General features: G+C 32.0%; 2 protein-coding genes across 8 annotated transcripts in view; one reads left to right on the plus strand and one right to left on the minus strand.

Annotated features, from left to right (window-relative positions):
* The window catches only part of LOC143204355 (facilitated trehalose transporter Tret1), a 105,735-nt gene that overhangs the window by 73,567 nt on the left and 14,075 nt on the right, over window positions 1–18,093 (minus strand). The gene's annotated exons all lie outside the window — the stretch shown is intronic.
* The window catches only part of LOC143204417 (globin), a 47,369-nt gene that overhangs the window by 13,817 nt on the left and 15,459 nt on the right, over window positions 1–18,093 (plus strand). For 4 of the 7 annotated variants that reach the window (XM_076416978.1, XM_076416960.1, XM_076416969.1 and 1 more), the window contains 2 exons: window positions 2,051–2,217; window positions 4,370–4,592. The exons of 2 other annotated variants lie outside the window; for them this stretch is intronic. In XM_076416978.1, coding sequence (XP_076273093.1) covers window positions 2,060–2,217; window positions 4,370–4,592 — 381 coding nt within the window. In that variant the 5' untranslated portion in view covers window positions 2,051–2,059. Of the gene's footprint in view, window positions 1–1,931; window positions 1,997–2,050; window positions 2,218–4,369; window positions 4,593–18,093 lie in introns of all 7 variants that reach the window. One more of the 7 variants, XM_076416987.1, reaches the window with a different exon arrangement.

Consider the following 18,093-nt stretch of genomic DNA (forward strand, 5'->3'; position numbering starts at 1 on the left):
ATTACCAGAAATGTTTGGAAAAATTGTAGAAAATGGTCGAAAATACTCTGATTATTTATCATGAATAGTATATAATATCAACTTAGACGCTTTTATTTATTTATTTTTATTTATTTATTTTATAATAAATTATTCTATGAATTATATCTGTATCTGTTATAGAATCATATCAGAATAGGGTATTCAATCATTTTATGTTTGCCCCTATTTTTGATAGTTTCAACGTTCCAACTACAAGTGTCTATGATTTATGCTTGTTTAATTGACATTATCTCTTTTTAAACGCAATTTATTTTCCTGTATTTCATTTAATTTCGAGTGAAATTATTCATCAGTATAATTTATCCCGTATTGTCCATCATTAGTTGTCATTCAACCGTTTGTTAAATAAGGAACAATACGATAAATTAGTCTCATTCTTTTGGTGATATACACGTAAATTTCATACTATATTTGATTCGATGTATATCCGAACTAATTGCAATTCCGGGCAGATATCACACTGAAAATTCTAGAACAATACTGAATAAATATGAGAGCTGCCTGACGGTGAAGGATGTTTATATCCTGTTCTGAGAGGATGTACGCAAAAGCACTATTATCAAAGGCTTCGAATTCATTTTTTTGATTAGCAGATATATGATAACATATTGTATATTTAGGGTGATATATCTGTACTGACAATTTAATTAAGGAATGATCTTAATTCATAATATTTTACTTATTATTCTGAACTAAAATGATGAAAGGTAGCATCGAAGGAAGTTTAATATTTCTAATTTTGAGGGTTATGTTCACTCCAAAACGGTGCTAGTAAAAATTAAGTTGGCTCTCAAAAACATTATAATTCATCATCAACGTAATTTATTTTGCCTATTAATTGTGAATTCTAAATTGTGTAGTGTCTAAAAAATAGATAAAGAAATATATAAGAAACAATGAAAAAAAAGACATTGTAGCTAATAAGAGTAAACGATGGTCTATAAAAGTGAAAATACTTGTACAAATTTCTTTTGGGAATCATGATAGTGACAATGAATTTCAGTGCTAAATAATTTTAATAATATTATATAAAATATAAATATTGTTATATAATATAAATTAAAATATAAATATAATAAAATTACCCTCTTCTGGATACAATTAAATTAGCAAATAAATACCTTTTTATTTTTATTATTAGGTTTAATTTTTTTATGATTTTGTTATTGACTTTTAAACCTTCTTTTCTTGGATCTCATATGCTTCACATTACTTAGAACGATGCCCTTAAAGAGTTTTTTTTGTGTTGAGAGATGAGTCAGAAGTCCGAAGGAGTAAAATCAAGAGAGAGGAGGATTGCGGGTTAATATAGGTAGAATTCTTCATAAAAATGACTTCGTGATCATGTTTTTTTAATTTTTTTTATAAGGCGAAAGAGAACCAGTTTGAGTCTTAAGTTGTCTATTAAAATCGATTGAGTTGACAAGTTAGAGATAATTTTAAAAAACAAACCGTTTGTTCTTATTGGCAATAAACATTTTATACGAATTAAAACGCGTTGTTTGTGAAGTAGTTTACTGTTCGTGTTAAAAGAAGAAAAACAATGTTGGTATTATGGCTTTAAAATTATCATATAGACAGTAGTTAAAGTTCTACCAAGTTAAATGAATACATATTAATTCTGTTTGAAAATTACAGTAGTATTTTATGAAAATAGTTAAGCGTTTCAGATGATATTATAAAATCATATTAGAGTGAATGAAATAAACAATACTAAGAACATCAATTGCCACAACGGAGCATAATCAATTCTCCTACAAAAGTAGTATTCTCATTATTATATTATTGTTATTACCATATTAAAAATATGCTGTTAATGATTGTTTAAGTCAGTTAATAAATACATTTTCGTTAATTGTGTTCTAATCATTAATTACGTCCGTATTAAGCGATATAACAGTTTGATCTTCGGGTGAATTCGATTGAAAAAACAACTAACGGTGATAAGTGTACGGTAAGTCAGCATAGCACGGCCGAAAGTATCTAAACTTAATTATTTTTGTTTCAGTTTTAGACCATGGGTACCGTTGTGAGCTACATCACTACAAATACGGGTCGTACCGATGATCCAGATCCTACCACGGGATTGACATCCAGAGATAAGTATCTAGTGCGCACATCGTGGGCTAGAATAATGAAGAACGCTACTGACAGTGGAGTGGCGCTACTTCTTTTGTAAGTTGATACAGAATTTATTAAATATTCACTTAATAAAATAAGTTATTGTAAACCTTATTGCCGACATATGAATCAATAAGAAAGGACTAGGATATTGTATCACATACTAAAACTTATTCACTAACTAGCCGATGTTTCGCATTTGCTACATATTGCATCTTCAATAGGGGATATCTGATACTGACACGAAGCTCTTTTAATCTTTTCTTTCTTTTAGGTTTTAGATTTTTTGAATAGTTGAAAAACGGCAGTATATTATGCCATATAATGTTGGTCTTCTAACCCTTGACTTTATTGAGATTATGTTGGTGTTTATAAATCAAAATATTCTTGTGAAGTGGCTAAAACCTTGGTTTTATTGAAGTGATTGTAGTAGCCAGTATCCATCCAGTGTTTAATTGAAGCTGATGGCTTCATCATTGATAGGATGGCATGTCAACATCTGATACATAATATAACACTACCATTACTAGTTTGTTATTATATATTGTACATTTATTGTATAGTATTTGTAGTTGCATGATGAGGATCAGCTACATGTTGCAAGAATTTTTTTAAATAATCATTGTTTATAATTGGTGTGTACTGTGTACTAGTTATTTTTTTATTAAATGTTTCCATTTTCAATGCAAAAACAATCCTGTTTTCTAATAAAAATAACCAACACCATTTGTATGGAAAGCCTATGAAATATTTTGGGGAGCTCATAAGAAGTTTTTTAAATTCACTTTAAATAGACCTTTGATCTAAAAAATGTTACAAATTGAAGAAACTTCTATATTTATTGGACGATAACACAACTCAAACTCTCAAAGAATTTTTTGACAACTTGCCAGTTAATAAATTAACTGGTTCTATATTATTCCATCCGATGGGAAATAAAAAAAATTGGGAAATTAGCTACTAAGTAAATTGATCGAAAATTCCATTTCGAACCCTTTCAATATCGCGGTTTCATTGATTGTCACGTAAAAATAAGAGTTTTTTGTTGCCTGTTGTGAAAAGTGGATTCATCCACTTGTTTCATCATCCAGTGTTTAATTGAAGCTGATGGCTTCATCATTGATAGGATGGCATGTCAATATCTGATACATCTTTCTATGTATCCATTCCCACTTTTTTATATATATTTTGAAGTCTCATTTTTCCAACTATGTGCTTATCTGGACTGTGCCTAAAGTTTAACGTGGGCTCTGAACCACGGTCCTCAGCATTAAGCCTACCGACTGGCGAGTGACCAACTTTAGAAATCATCCCAGAGGACATGCGGTCTTACCCAGCCTGGTTACTGGCATGACTGGGATCATTTTCCTTGTCAGATTTTACACTCTTGTCTAGAACATTCACAAATTTTAAACAATCACCAACATAAATTTACGACCATGCCCCAGCAAGATACGAACCCACAGCTATCGCAACAGTAGGAGGACCATCCCATCGCCTTTACCACTGCGCCGCCAAGCTGGCATTTCCACATTTAGATTGCTTCTTTGGGGTTACGATCGGGAATGATTTTGATATTGTTATTTTTTAATACAGTTCTAACGCGGTCTTTTCATGAAACTCTCTCGGTTTCTATCTTCTCCTCTTTCCTTTTTGCAATGGATCCTATTGTTCCTTTAGAGGATATTCTTATTTATATTTTTCAATCCATTCATTTCAATTTCAATATATTTTTTATCCAGTTTCTTTCTTTTTACCTTCAAATGTAAAGGATGCTTCGTTTTAAACCGACTTCGAAAAAGCAAGAGGTTTCTATGTGCCGCTGTATATTTTTTTTATGTATGTTCGCCGATTTCTTCATCAATTGTGGGCCGATTTTCAAAATTATTTTTTACTTGAAATAGAGCACTTCCGAGGCGGTTACATTGTAACCATATCAGAATATGTTGGGAGAAAGGGGGGAAAATCGAAGGAAATGCTCAAATATGTTATTAATGTTATTGCTCAGGTGATGAGACGAGCGAAATTTTTTTAGTATCATTTAGAGTTTCCAATCAGAGTTGCGAATATTTAGTTAGAGTTAAGAATGTAAATTAAGTATAAATAAAAATAGTAAACAAGCAGCTGGCCCATTCGGTACGACTTTCGGAATATATCTAATTTAAATTCGCCGCATTTCTTAACTTATATTATCGTTTCGTTATAGATTTTTCAAAAAATATCCCCAACATAAGGAACTCTTTCCCTTCAAAGACGTCCCTCACGATGAACTGAGCACCAACAAGAGATTTAGAGCCCACGCCAGTAGTGTAGTTTTCGCTTTGGCGTCTATTGTCGATGCATTGAACGATAATGATCTGTTAGTACAACTGTTGATAAAAACTGGCAGTACGCACAAACCAAGGGACGTGACTGCGGATGGTTTTAAAGTAAGTATATTTAAATTTTTAACGGGAATGCCTTATCAGATATCCGTTGTTTCATAAGAAATGTTCACCTCAGTGGATGGGTTTTAACCTGTGGTTATTCGTATAAAGTATTTTCTTATTATCATGACTTACTGTATAAAAATTAACGTACGTCCTATATTTAAATACTTACAAGTCGGTTTTACAATATGGTTCCACATTTTGTTTAGATAAATAAAAGATGTCGAATTGTTTATCCAAATACCCATCAAGTTTTAAAATAATTATTCTTTAATTAATCTCTTAGAACTTCAACAATCTGCCAGCGGGTAATAAGTTTTTTTTATGATTTCCGTTGTACAATATACTGACGTGTAGAAAATCGCTCCAGTAAGTGATCTGCTGTACAAAATTACAATCTAAATCATATTCTAGAGACTATTATATCATATGTTAAAGCATATTCTGACTTATTCTAAAGTATGTTCTAACTTATTCTAGAGATTATTATACCTCACACTATGTGTCAATTAATCACTTTGTAGCCTAGGCATTTCACTGTCATCACGTACATTTAGTCTTTCGGAGTATTTTTGCACTAAAACTTTGAATCACACTCATTATTGGTTCTAAGGGGATATTGCGCTGGTGCATCGACGTTGGTTCGCAACACTTTATTTGAAACCTCTGAAGAATAGTTATGTTTGATTTGCTAGTAGTACCCCACTGTTCAATATTGTACATTATATAATTATTCATTTATACAACAAAATCTTGTTATCTAACGATTAATTTAGGCTTATGCCCTATCAGCTAATACATTTGTAAGCCCAAGCTGTTTGCGTTTTCGTTTTGTAACTATATGTTTTCTATGTTAAGCATCCATTAAAATTTATTCCCAGATATTTAGCATTGTCTGCTTGCAGGAATTCACAATTATTCATTTTTACTGGGTGACAAGTCCTTCTACAGAGGGTGAATGCCACATGGGTAGATCTTGTCTCCTTTACTTTGATACGCCATGTTTTCAACCACAATTCGAATTTATTTAGATGAGGTTGCGGTTGGAGGTTTCTTGAGGCTGCTATTGGATCCTCGTGTGATCATGAGACCGCTGTATTGTCAGCATATGTTGCGAGTTGTGAGTTTCTTGACGTCGGTGGGTCAACTACAAAAAATAAAACAATGGACCAAACTTTTTGTTGATGTTACATATATTAAATATTGTAAGTAAGAGATAAAGCTCTATGATCTCCCAACGATAAACAAAGAGGGCATCCCACTGAAGCTAGTTTCATCAGATAGCCACATTTTTGGTGCATGTGCATTATTTTTTTTTAAATAAGATGGTGTAATAAAATCCCTCGTTATGCTCTTTTTGTATGCAACAACATGTTTAATATCATAAGTTAAGTAAGTTGGTTATACCTTGAGGGCATGGACCGTGAACAATAAGTTTATTTTCTACTTACTACTTCCTTATTCCTTCCTTGATTCCTCTAGATATATGTTTTACACTAGCTAGCTTCATGGTGTTAATACGTTTTTCCTTCAATTTGTTTGTTCCTTGTTGCCGTTGCCATCGTTCTGGGATTATTTCTATCCTATTCTTGAGAATTGATATTCCTGATCTATTTTTTATATGATCTTTTGTTATCGTGTTATCGTTAAGTCGTGCTAGATGATTTCAATGTTCAAGTAACCTTTAGTATTGGCTACTTTTCTACTTGCACATCCAAAAGGGTAGTTTGTTGTTGCACTTTTCAATTCCCATGTTATTCATAGCTATTTTATTATCAAAAAATACAATTTTTTGTAAATATTACGATTATTTATTATTTTTGTGTCGTTCTTATTTTGTTATTGTTTATATATTTAAATTCTTTTTAAAAACTAAAAATAGTTGCAATCTACTATTATATACTTTGTCACTTATATCTAATACTAAGATGAACCTATGACCCCCTGTATGATGTTGACGAAATATTTAATAGATAATGCTTGCATAATATACAAAACATTTGGAATTATCTTTGTTGTACTAGTTATAGTGTAAATATTTTTAAATTGGTTTTTTGTGTATCTTGACAGGCATTTTCATTTACATGGTTAATAACTAATACATCATTCAGTTCAATGAGTTTTGTCTTATCTTAAAATTTTCTTAAGATCTGATTATTTCAGATTTTGTTGATCTAAATCTGTCGAATAGCAAGGATGTTGAAATAATTTGCGACGTTTACAATATGCGGTGTTTTGGTCTAACATTATTTTGTCACATGTAAAGAGGATTTCTTAGGAATGTTTCCATTCGGCAGTTTAAATTTTTTTTACCATTTTGGAGGAATTTATGAAAAAAATTGGATCTTAAAAGACTGATGCAAATTCTTTGCTTGTCGAAATTTTTAGTTTCATATTTCATGTTTTGATTCAGGCTCATGCTTGTAGGAATTTCATTCGTTTTAATGAAATAATATACCTTTTATCAGTTTAAGGTCACATTCGAATGCTTCATTGTTAAGTAATACTATATGAAAGAGAGGACATATTACATTGAAAACTAACATGTTTGGTTTCGAGATCTGGACATTGTTGTACTCTGACATTTGTAAGTTTGACAACTTTCACAAACGGTGCTTAAGGTTAACTATACAAGTTGAGGGACGAATTTAGAAACACAGATTACAATGGTTTGGATATGCCTGTCGAATGAAAAGTGAACGAATACCTCATAGATTTCTGTGGCGAAACCGAAATTTTGAATATTATTATTATTATTATTTTATTATTTAATTAATATATTGTTACTAGTCGTTTCCGTTTAACCTACAATTTGTCTTTATGCTAACTTAAATCTAGGTATATAACTAGGAGGACCCATCGGCCCTAACTCAGTCTCTGGTGAAATAATATTTATACATGTCACTGCTGAATTTTTTAATATATGCACCACACTACACAACACTACACAAGATCAGATGGTTTGATTCTTTTGAGTCTGTGTCCTGTTGTGGTGGTATACAATAGTTGCAATATTTCAATATTCGTATGAAAATGGAGTCTTTCCTCATGCCCCTGACAATTCTCTTGAATTCTTGACTGACTGTGGGTATCTGAAGGTCACGATGTAGGTAATCAGTCCTAGAGTATTTGGGTGCACCCACAATATCTCTCAGGACTTTTTTCTGAAAATTTGTATTTGATTTATGTTATTCTTTGCAGAATATCCCCAGAATTGAACTCGTATGTCTATATAGGTTTTAGTATTTGCTTATATAATAGCAATTTAATATATATTGTTAATTGTGATTTCCTTCCAATTAGCCAGTACATTTTCCTATATTTCAATTCAGTTCTTTTCTTTTCTTCTTTATATGTTCCTTCCAGCGAAGTTTTGCATCGAGATTCATTCCAAGATATTTAGCGTTTTGCTATATGGAATGATAGTGTTATTTAATGTTATTGGTGCTTGTACGGTCTGTTTATAGGTGAACTGCACATATACAGATTTACTTTCATTAATTCTTATTTTCCAAACTTGTGTCCAATCATTTATATTGTGGCTTCTTCACTATTGTCTCCGATAGCTAAAATCGCAGTATCATGAGCAAATCTAGCCATCGTAATATTTGTAGTTTCCATTTGTGGTATATCTCAAGTGTAGAGTAGATAAAGCATTAGTCCCAGTGCACTTACTTGTGGTGCACTTGTTTTAGCTTCTTTTATTGTAGAGTAAGCTTCTTCTTGTTGGATTCTAAACACTCTGATTGTAATGTATGATTTTAATAGTTTAATGTGTTGTTTTGGTAGCATTTCCTGTAGTTTATGAACAAGGCCTTCATGCCAAACCTTATCGAAGTCTTGTGCTACATCTAAAAATATAGCTGAGCATACTTTTTTTACTTTTGTAGGCTTTTTCAATAACATCTGTTATTCTGTGGACCTGGTCAATTGTTGAGTGCTTGTTAATAAACCCAAACTGGTGTGTCGGTATTAGGTTTTTTTTTCTCTCTATGATCGGTATTATTCTTTTCAACAGGAGTTTTTCAAAACCTTAGATATTCCTGGCAGCAGTGATATAGGTCTATAGGCTCTTATTTCGTTTGGTGACTTCCCAAGTTTTGGGATCATTATAATTGCCGCCATCTTCCAAATGTCTGGGACATGTTTTAATCTAAATGCTGTATTGATCAAGTTGGTGAGTTTTATAATACCCTATCTTGGTAATTTTTGTAGTAATTCTCCTGTTATTAAATCGTAGCCTGGTGATTTCCTGGGGTTAATGTCAGATTTAATAACTCTGGTTATCTCTTTCGGCATGACTAATTCTAAATTATGTTCAATATTAGTTTCGTTTGGTTAGAAAGTTTTTTCTAGATATTCAGCAAATGCTTCTGCTTTTTGGTGATTGTCACGTGCCCAATTCCCACATAAGTCTCTTATAGGTGGACTCTGTAGACATGAGCGCTATAAATATTTTGTGGCTTTCCAGAGTGAGTAATCAGTTTCTTTATCATCTGTTAAATTTCTCAGATAGTCATTTATGGTTTTGTTTTTAATTTCCAGTATTTCTCTTTTCAGTCTTTGGGTTATATTGTTTAAACTATTTTTATTTTCAGGTGTTCTGTTTTGTTGCCACTTTATTCGTAATTTACGTTTCTCAGCTACCATTTCCTTCACTTCTTTTGGATAATTAATTCCTTTAGTTGTACTCTTAATTTCTGGAGTATTATTCCAAGCAGCTTGTTGAATATCAACTACGAAGTTCTCTGCTTCAAAATTTAATTGTTCTGTTATCTTGAGGGGTACATTTAGTATTAATTATTCGGCAAATTCTTCCCAGTCTGTTCTCTTGTTTGTTAACGTTGGATTTCTTTCTTGTCTTATTATATTTTCGCTCAACGTCAGAATCACTGGCGTATGATTTAAACTTAGCTCAAAATTTTCTTCGACCTTTATATAGTTGGATGTTATGTTTCTTACTATGAAGAAATCTAATAGGTCTGGGGTTTTATTTTGATCAGTCGGCCAATAAGTTGGTTTTTCAGTTGACATGTAACTACATCTTAGTTCAGCAGCTGCTTTATGCAGTTCATTGCCCTTAGTTGTTGTCATTCTGCATCCCCATCTTGTATTTTTTGCATTGAAATCACCTCCAATTATAAATTTTTCTCCCAGGTTGTTTAGGACATTCACATAATTGTTCTTTTTTTGATTGTATTTTGGAGGACAATAAATTGCGGCTATTGTAACTTGATTGTATTTGCTTGATTTAATAGTTACTGATGTTACCTGATTTTCTGCTGTACTGAGCCCGGGTTCTTGATGGTGGGAAATGTTCTTTTTTATTATTATTGCACTTCCTCCTCTTGTGGTGTTAGCTGGGTATATGGTATGATAAAATGTATATCCTCTAAAGGATTCTTTTGTTAAATGGGTTTCTGATATTAAGCAAAGATCTATTTTTTGCATATCTAGGAATACTTTTAGGGTAGCGTGATTTTGAATATAATATAAGACGAACAGCCGTCGATAAAGGTATGGACCAAGAACGTAGAAACTTTATGATACATGATACAACAGAATACTGTACAAAAACTCTCTGTCTCGACATTGATGGTTTCCCACCACAAGAACCACTTCACTATACAAATTTACCAATAGTTTTGAAATTATTTTGGTATCTATATATTTGTTTATAACACTTTTTGTGGCAAAGTTCAATCTTTATTAATTTTCACTATTGGAAACCGTCACTTCTTGGTTTCCTAAACGAATGGTCAAATTGGTAAATCAGTAGTCGTATTGGGTACTCATAATTATTGACACGGTTAAATCATGGTATTTACATCCTTTAAGAAATGATTATATTATTATGTATATTGTATTATCTGGCTGCAATTTAGTCGAGAAAAATTGTTTCTCAATTAAATATTGTTTTTGGTATCATGAAGTGTCCTATTATCGAATCAACATGTGGTTTATTTTTATAACCCGGATACTCATTGACAACAAAAACAACAAGACAACAGTAAATGATACATCATTTTAACGACGTAATATAGATAAACAAGCACAATGACCATTAAGTAAAGATGGATGACACCGATATAATTTTTTAAGAGTTGATAATAATTTAATTTGTTTATCACTTTATGTAAATAGATTTACAGATACGAAACGGTTTAATGTATCGGTTTCTTCCCTGCTGAGATTCATTATAGCCAAATACTGAGGAGATAATTCCGTTATATTCTTTGATACAAGTGATTTTCGGTACGTTTCGCCGTAAAGTTTGAGCAAAAGATCAAGGTACTTACAAGATACCGGTTACCCCAATTCTAAATCTTAATGTTGTAAGTATATGACTTGAGAATTAATGAAAGGCCAAAGAATTGACAACTGACGGATCGCTTGTTATTGTAAATTTCAATGGAATCCAGCTAGAGCAAGTGCAGGAATTATATATAAGTACAACGTGGGGCAAAGTACCGCTACCATTTTGATTGCCTATAACTTTGCTCGAAGAGAAGATAATTAAGTTTGGTTTTCATAAAAGTTTATTTAGTCTTTACATTTCCATTTTCATTATGATTGAAAAATTATATGTGCTAAATGGTAACCGCGATTCGCTATGCAATTTTCGGCTCTTTTTAAGGCTTTTTTCATGATATCATGCAATATCTGAGGTTCAATTTCTTCGCTTTCGTGGCGAATATTGTCTTTATGTTGAATCGTTTGGGGCTTATTTACATAAACTCTTGATTTTAAAAAACCCAATAAGAAAAAGTATGGTGGTGTTAACTCCGGAGATCTGGCTGACCATGCTAAATCGCCACTTCGCGAAATTAGTTTTCGTGGAAAAGTGTTATTCAATGATTGAACTGTCGAACGAGCTGTGTGTGCTGTGGCCCCATCTTGCTGAAACCAATGTCTTCTATGTCCTTCTATCGTCCAAGGTCTTTGCTCTTCCATTTCAGGTACAAGAAAATTTCGAATCATGTCTTGGTACCGTTTAGCAGAAACAGTAACTGCAACACCATGGTCATTTTCAAAAAAATTGGGACTAATGATTTTTCCAGCATGAATACCGCAACATACAGTTGTTTTTAGTGGATGCAATGCTGTTCCATGAATTAATTGAGAATTTTGTTCCCCAAAACCGACTGTTCTGTGTATTGACATGGCCACTGAGAAGGAAATGGGTTTCATCGCTCATTATCAATTTAGATGAAAAATCTTCACTTTCACCCGACAGCCTTCAGGCGCTATTTCTGGTCGTTCTTGTAGAGTATATTTATCCACAATAAAATGTGGACGTCTACACAACACAATGGTTAAAGCGAAACTGAGCTAAACGTCAAATAACCAAGATGGCTCGCAATCAAAAGGGCAGCGGGACTTAGGGTGGCAGTTCAGAAATATAATATAGGAGAAGAATCATCTACTTCTGAAGTAATAAGCCGAGTTGGCCAAGCTGCTGGAGCTTTTGTTTCTCTAACAAAGTGCGTGTCGAAGAGAGCGTCTTTTTCTAACGGTTATCTAGTCAATTTTTCTATATGGCTTCGAGTTTTGGAAACTGTTGCAGTCTAATATCTGTGAATTTGAGGTCTTTCAAATTCGATGCTTAAGGAAAATTCTACATATTTCTCTGTGAGAATGTTTTAGAAACGAAATTATCGGTTTAAGATACGGCAATAAGTTTACACTTGAAGAACAAATCCGGAGGCGCAGATCACAATGGTTTAGCCATGTCTGTCTAATGAAAAGTGAAAGAATTTTCGTGGCAGTATTCTGTGGAGAAATCGACCTTTTGACTGAATAATTTAGAGAATAGCTCTGAAAAAGGCATGGATTAAGATCACCGAAAACAATTTTAAAAATACGAGACTAACATTGCTCGAGGCTAGAACAGCTGCGGCCAATGTTCAACTGTGATGAGGTTTAGTCAGAAATATTCGAGGTCTTGTAGCGGCAACACTAGTGTATTAGTTGAGAAGTAGATACTCTCTGATTGTGATTTTAAAATTTCGAATTTTAAATATTTTAAATATATAACTGCCGGAATTATTTGCGACTCAGTATTTAAATATGCCCTGGCTCAGTGTGGATACCGACGAGGCAGTCTTCTATACCAATATACTTTTTATTTCCGGTTACCTCAGATTTTGCTACTAAGGTTTTTGCTAGATGTTCTACCTATTTTCTGCATGTATAATCTTCATTACATAGTACTTTTCTCTAATATATTTCGTTTCTGTAGAATTTACCTTTTTCTGCTTTCAAATTTCTGGTAAGTTTCTAATGCATTTTTGTGTCTACATCAAAAAGAAACACTCCTTTTTAGAGATTTTGTCATCCTATAAAAATATTATTTTATCCATATTTTCACTGACCATATGATTGCAACTAATAAATATTGACCAATACCATTAGCATGTGCGAAATATTCATTCAAATATTTATCTTCAATATTGTTGTGTCTTGAATATTGCTTTTGGTCGGTTTTACATATTCTACTACATTATTTATAATAATTTACAGGCTATTGTTTGATTTGGTCGTATTTATTCCCATCAGACTATAATTTAAACTTATAATTACTATTGTAATTAATAAGATGGTGTCATTTTCCAAGTTTGTTCTTTTGTTGTGAAACATTAAATAAAATTTTATTTTCTAGTAAAAAAATTGCATACGCTGTTATCGTCAAATATGGAAGAACAATGGATAATTTCGTGTTTTTTAAGTAATATTTCAGTTTCTCTTGACATTTATAATTAGCTGTTATTATGTATTATTATATTACAACATAGTTCTTAATAGAATTAATAGTTATTTTTTAGTTCTTCCTGTAATTTACCTTATTAATATATAAATATATAAAGTCTTTTTTATGAGCATCTAACTGCTGTTGATTTTTTAATAGATATTCTGTTAGTTTTCTAATATGTACTGTCTGTATTGGGCAAGCATTGATGCGACTCTGTCTGATTAGATTATTAATGGATAGGGGAAGCGCACATCTATAATTTGTTTAATGCGCAATAACTGTTGATGTACAAAATTTTCAGACAATCCATTAAGTGATTAACTTTGAGTTGATGACCAACTATGCTTTGTACTTTGTAAGAGCATTTACCAGTTATTGTGTCGATACGAGCATGATATTTTAAACTATAATCATCGGCTAAAATTATTGCTATTTCATTGAACATATATTTAGCAATAATATATTTTGTTCAAAACGAAGTAGATCTAAAACTGAACTTAATCACTCAAGTCTGCTCTGTATCCAGTATATGTTAGAGTTAAATTTTTGAAATTCCTAGAAATATCAAAGCAGATTGTAGATGTAAAGTGTGGGTGACAGTTTTTATACGAAAATGATCCAATAAATGCTTATACGAGAGTCACTATTTATATATCTTGAATTGACAAAACTGTTGTCATGTGAGTCCTGTCATCGATTCCATCGTAAAGTTTGACATATTTGACGTACTTTGATATATACGTACTAAGAACATTTTGTCGCACGGATGCTAGTTGTTTATTTTATATTTAGTTGAAAGTTTCGCCTCGGCAACAAATGGAACTGAATCGTGAACATTTTCGTGCGGTGATTTTTTACGATTTTCGATGTGGATTATCACAACAAGACTGCATTAATCAACTTAATTTGACTTTTGACGATTAAGCTCCGTCAAAAGCCACCGTGCATCGCTGGTTTAGTGAATTCAATCGTGGTCGTAGTTCGCTGAACGACGAGCTTCGTGAAAGTCGTCCAAAATCGGCTGTTGTGCCAGAAAACATCGATGCTGTCTGCGAAACGATTAAGCAAGATCGTCATGTCAAGTTCCACTAGCATGTATGCGATTTTATATGAACACTTAGCTGTGCGAAAGTTATGTTCGCGTTGGATCCCACATAATTTGACAATCGCTCAAAAAAAGGCTCGTGTCGATTGGTGCAGAGAAATGCTTAATAATTTTAATGACCGTGCTTCGAAAGACGTTTATGAAATCGTGACAGGTCACGAATCATGGGTATATTCGTATGAGCCCGAAAGTAAGCAGCAGTCGACTGTATGGGTGTTCCAAGATGAGCTAAATCCAATAAAAGTTGTTCGCGTACAGAGCACTTCAAAGCAAATGGTGGCTTGTTTCTTCGGGAAAACTGGTCATATTGCAACAGTGCTTCTAGAAAATCGTAGAACAGTAAATTCCTTATTGGTACACAACCATTTGTTTGCCAAAAGTCTTCGGTGAAATAAGAAAAACAAACAAGAGATGCCAGATTGTTCTTCACCATGACAATTCGAGCTCTTACACATCGGCTGAAACAAGAGACTATTTGTGCACTCAAAACATCGAATTGATGGGTTATGGGTACCCAATGACTTCTTTTTGTTCCCAGCCGTGAAGAATATACTGCGTGGTCAACGATTTTCATCGCCCGAAGATGCTATTGAAGCGTTCAAAAAACATCTTTTGTAGATACCTCATTCGGAATGGAATAAATGTTTTGAAAATTGGCTTAAGCGTATGCAAAAGTGTATCGATCATCGTGGCGAGTACTTTGAAAAACAATAAAAATATATTCGCAGCTTAACTATTTGTTTTTTTCCTATACCCGAAATATAAATAGTGACCCTCGTATATTATTAATATAAAGTATTAAACGTTTATATGAATAAATTCGCTAAGCAAGATGTAACTGGCGGACTCTCGAAATAACCCTTTATGTTAATGCTGTTAATACATTTTGGAAGTTTATCAAGCGTCTTATTTGAATACTATTCATACGTAAAATACATGATTTGCATCATTCAAAACAAGACTATTTACATTTTTTAAGTACAAGAACTGCGATTATTTACTTTCAAGGATCATCAGGGGTTATTTAAACAAAATCACAAGACTCTTTCATGTGATACCACAAGATATCGTTACGGTTCACATGGTTTAATGTTTCGCAATATTGTTGCCATTGATTTTAATTTACTAATTTTAATTTACTGTTATTAAACAGCTAATTTGTTTTGGCTTAAAACTCATCAGGATTTTCTTAATGTGGTGTAATAATACACATATTGTTAAATAAAATCGTCGCATTTTTATAAGCTTGATGTATTTTTAACGTTTCTATATTTTCTATTAGTAAAGATGTACTCTGTATATTTGTTTTATATAGTGTGATGATAAAATACTGTATTGGGTGTTTCTTGCCTGAGCTGTAATCGCAGCTTACATCTTTCTGGTTTAGAGTTTTTTCAAATTATATTCAATATTGAAATTCAATGTTTGATATCTATTATATATTTAGTAAATTCATTATATGACATGAATATACCTTCATTCTTAGATTCAGTTTTTTGTATTTAATATAGTAGATAAACATTTAATTTACTGATAATTTTACTTTATTGTTATTTTACGTTGAAAACTGTTTTTTTAAACATATTTTAGAGTCTACTTTTTATCAACTAGAGTTTATCTAGACTGGACCTACTGTTTGTTACACTTGTTACTGTGACTTATTATTTACAAGCTCAAAATTTTTATTCTGGATCCAAAAAGATGACTGGTACACAATGTTGAGCAGTATTTAAACTACTGGTAATTAAAATAGGCAATTCAAATATAAACACATATTTGTTATTTGTAATTCAATTACTTCTTAGAAATGTAATTTGTAATTGGTATTTCAATTAATGTACGCTGAGGCATTTTGTTGTTAGTATTGTAATATTTACGGCTTCAAATTTCATCCAGCCCATATTGGTTGTAGTCAAGAAGTCAAGCTACCATAAGATGAAACTTTTTTTAATAATGTAAGACTTGAATACTACCGCTAAAGCTTTAGGTTATATTCAGGGCAACAATTGTGACTATGTCAAACTTCTGCCAACTTAAATGTCTATAAGAACCAGATTAGATCAGTTGCAGGATTGCAATTTGAGGAATTTTACTGTTATTGCATCACGACTATATGAGAATTTAGGAAGAAGATTTGATACGTTTTTGAAACTGTCGCTTGAAATACATTGAGCCATATTGGCATCACAACTTATATGAGGCGAATTATAAAAACATTAAATATTGCCTGGGACTTACAGCATTAGTAAAGAAGATGGTGATTTTATTGCTTTTTTCGAGTGGTTAGCCACCTACATCAAAAATGGAGTTAGTCAGCTTCCGAAACAATAAAGGCAAAAACTTTATAATCGTTAAACGTTATCTAAACATAAAATATATGATCGTTGATCATATAAGTTTGTGCTCATCAGACCTGTAGAAACATTATTTCCTTTATCACCTTTTGTTTATTCCCAAAGAAGAGTCTGTTTACTTGATAGTACATTTAAAAATCTAGTGCTGATGGAAGGAAATTCTTTTTCTACTAATTAATAGGCTTAACTGGAGTCCTATTTATACAATATGACACTTGACTGTATTTTGTAATTTGTATTTTAAATAAAAATAGTTAATATACGGTATTTTGTATTTTATATTTCAAATACACGACTATAATAATATGTTCTAATAAAAATAGGCGATTATCAAGCTCTCTGTGGAAAAAATTAACTACACCATTAATTAACAAAATTATGACAGTGTCGCACCATTGTTGTTAATTCCTATGTCTATAAATTAGCTTAAATAAGTATTTTATATCATATGAAATTGTTACGTCATATTCACGTTTGTTTAAAAATAGTAATAAAAAAGTAAAAGTTCAGAAAAATATTGTTTTGCAATTGTTAAATCTTCTTAATAAGAAAAATGACATGATCTTACCATTTAATCAATTACTTGTCGTTATATGTAATACTTATTTTATATGTAATTGATTCAGTTACGTTTACATGCGACTATTAATGTTGCCTTATTTTATAAGTGATGTCATTAATAAGTGTTTATCATATCGTTGTGAAACGAGAGTAAAAAAGTATGCTCAGTCATATTCTTAGATGTAGCACAAATCTTCAACAAGGTTTGGCATGAAGGCCTTGTTCATAAACTACAGAAAATGTTACCAAAACAACACGCCGAACTACTAAAATCGTACATTACAGCCAGAATATTTAGAGTTAAACACGAAGAAGCTTACTCTACAATAAAAGAAGCTAAAGCAGGTGTATCACAAATTGAGAATAATACGATGGCTACATTTGCAGATGATACTGCGATTATAGCATATGGAGAGAATAGTGAAGAAGCTACTCGAAAATTACAGCAGGCAACTGACAATATAAATTATTGGACACAAGCTTGGAAAGTAAAAATTAACGAAAGTAAATCTGTGCATGTACAGTTCGTACAATACGTACAAGCAACAGTAACATTAAATAATACTATCATTCCATATAGCAACAACGCGAAATATCTCGGAATCAATTTTGATGCAAAACTTCGCTGGAAGGAACATATAAAGAAGAAAACAAATGAACTGGATTTGAAATATAGGAAAATGTATTGGAATTGGAAGAAAATCAAAACTATCAGTACATAATAAATTG

This window comes from Rhynchophorus ferrugineus, unplaced genomic scaffold (genome assembly GCF_030347505.1).
Source record: "Rhynchophorus ferrugineus isolate W39M unplaced genomic scaffold, kcgeb_rfMv2 rfM1, whole genome shotgun sequence".
Classification (NCBI taxonomy): domain Eukaryota; kingdom Metazoa; phylum Arthropoda; class Insecta; order Coleoptera; family Curculionidae; genus Rhynchophorus; species Rhynchophorus ferrugineus.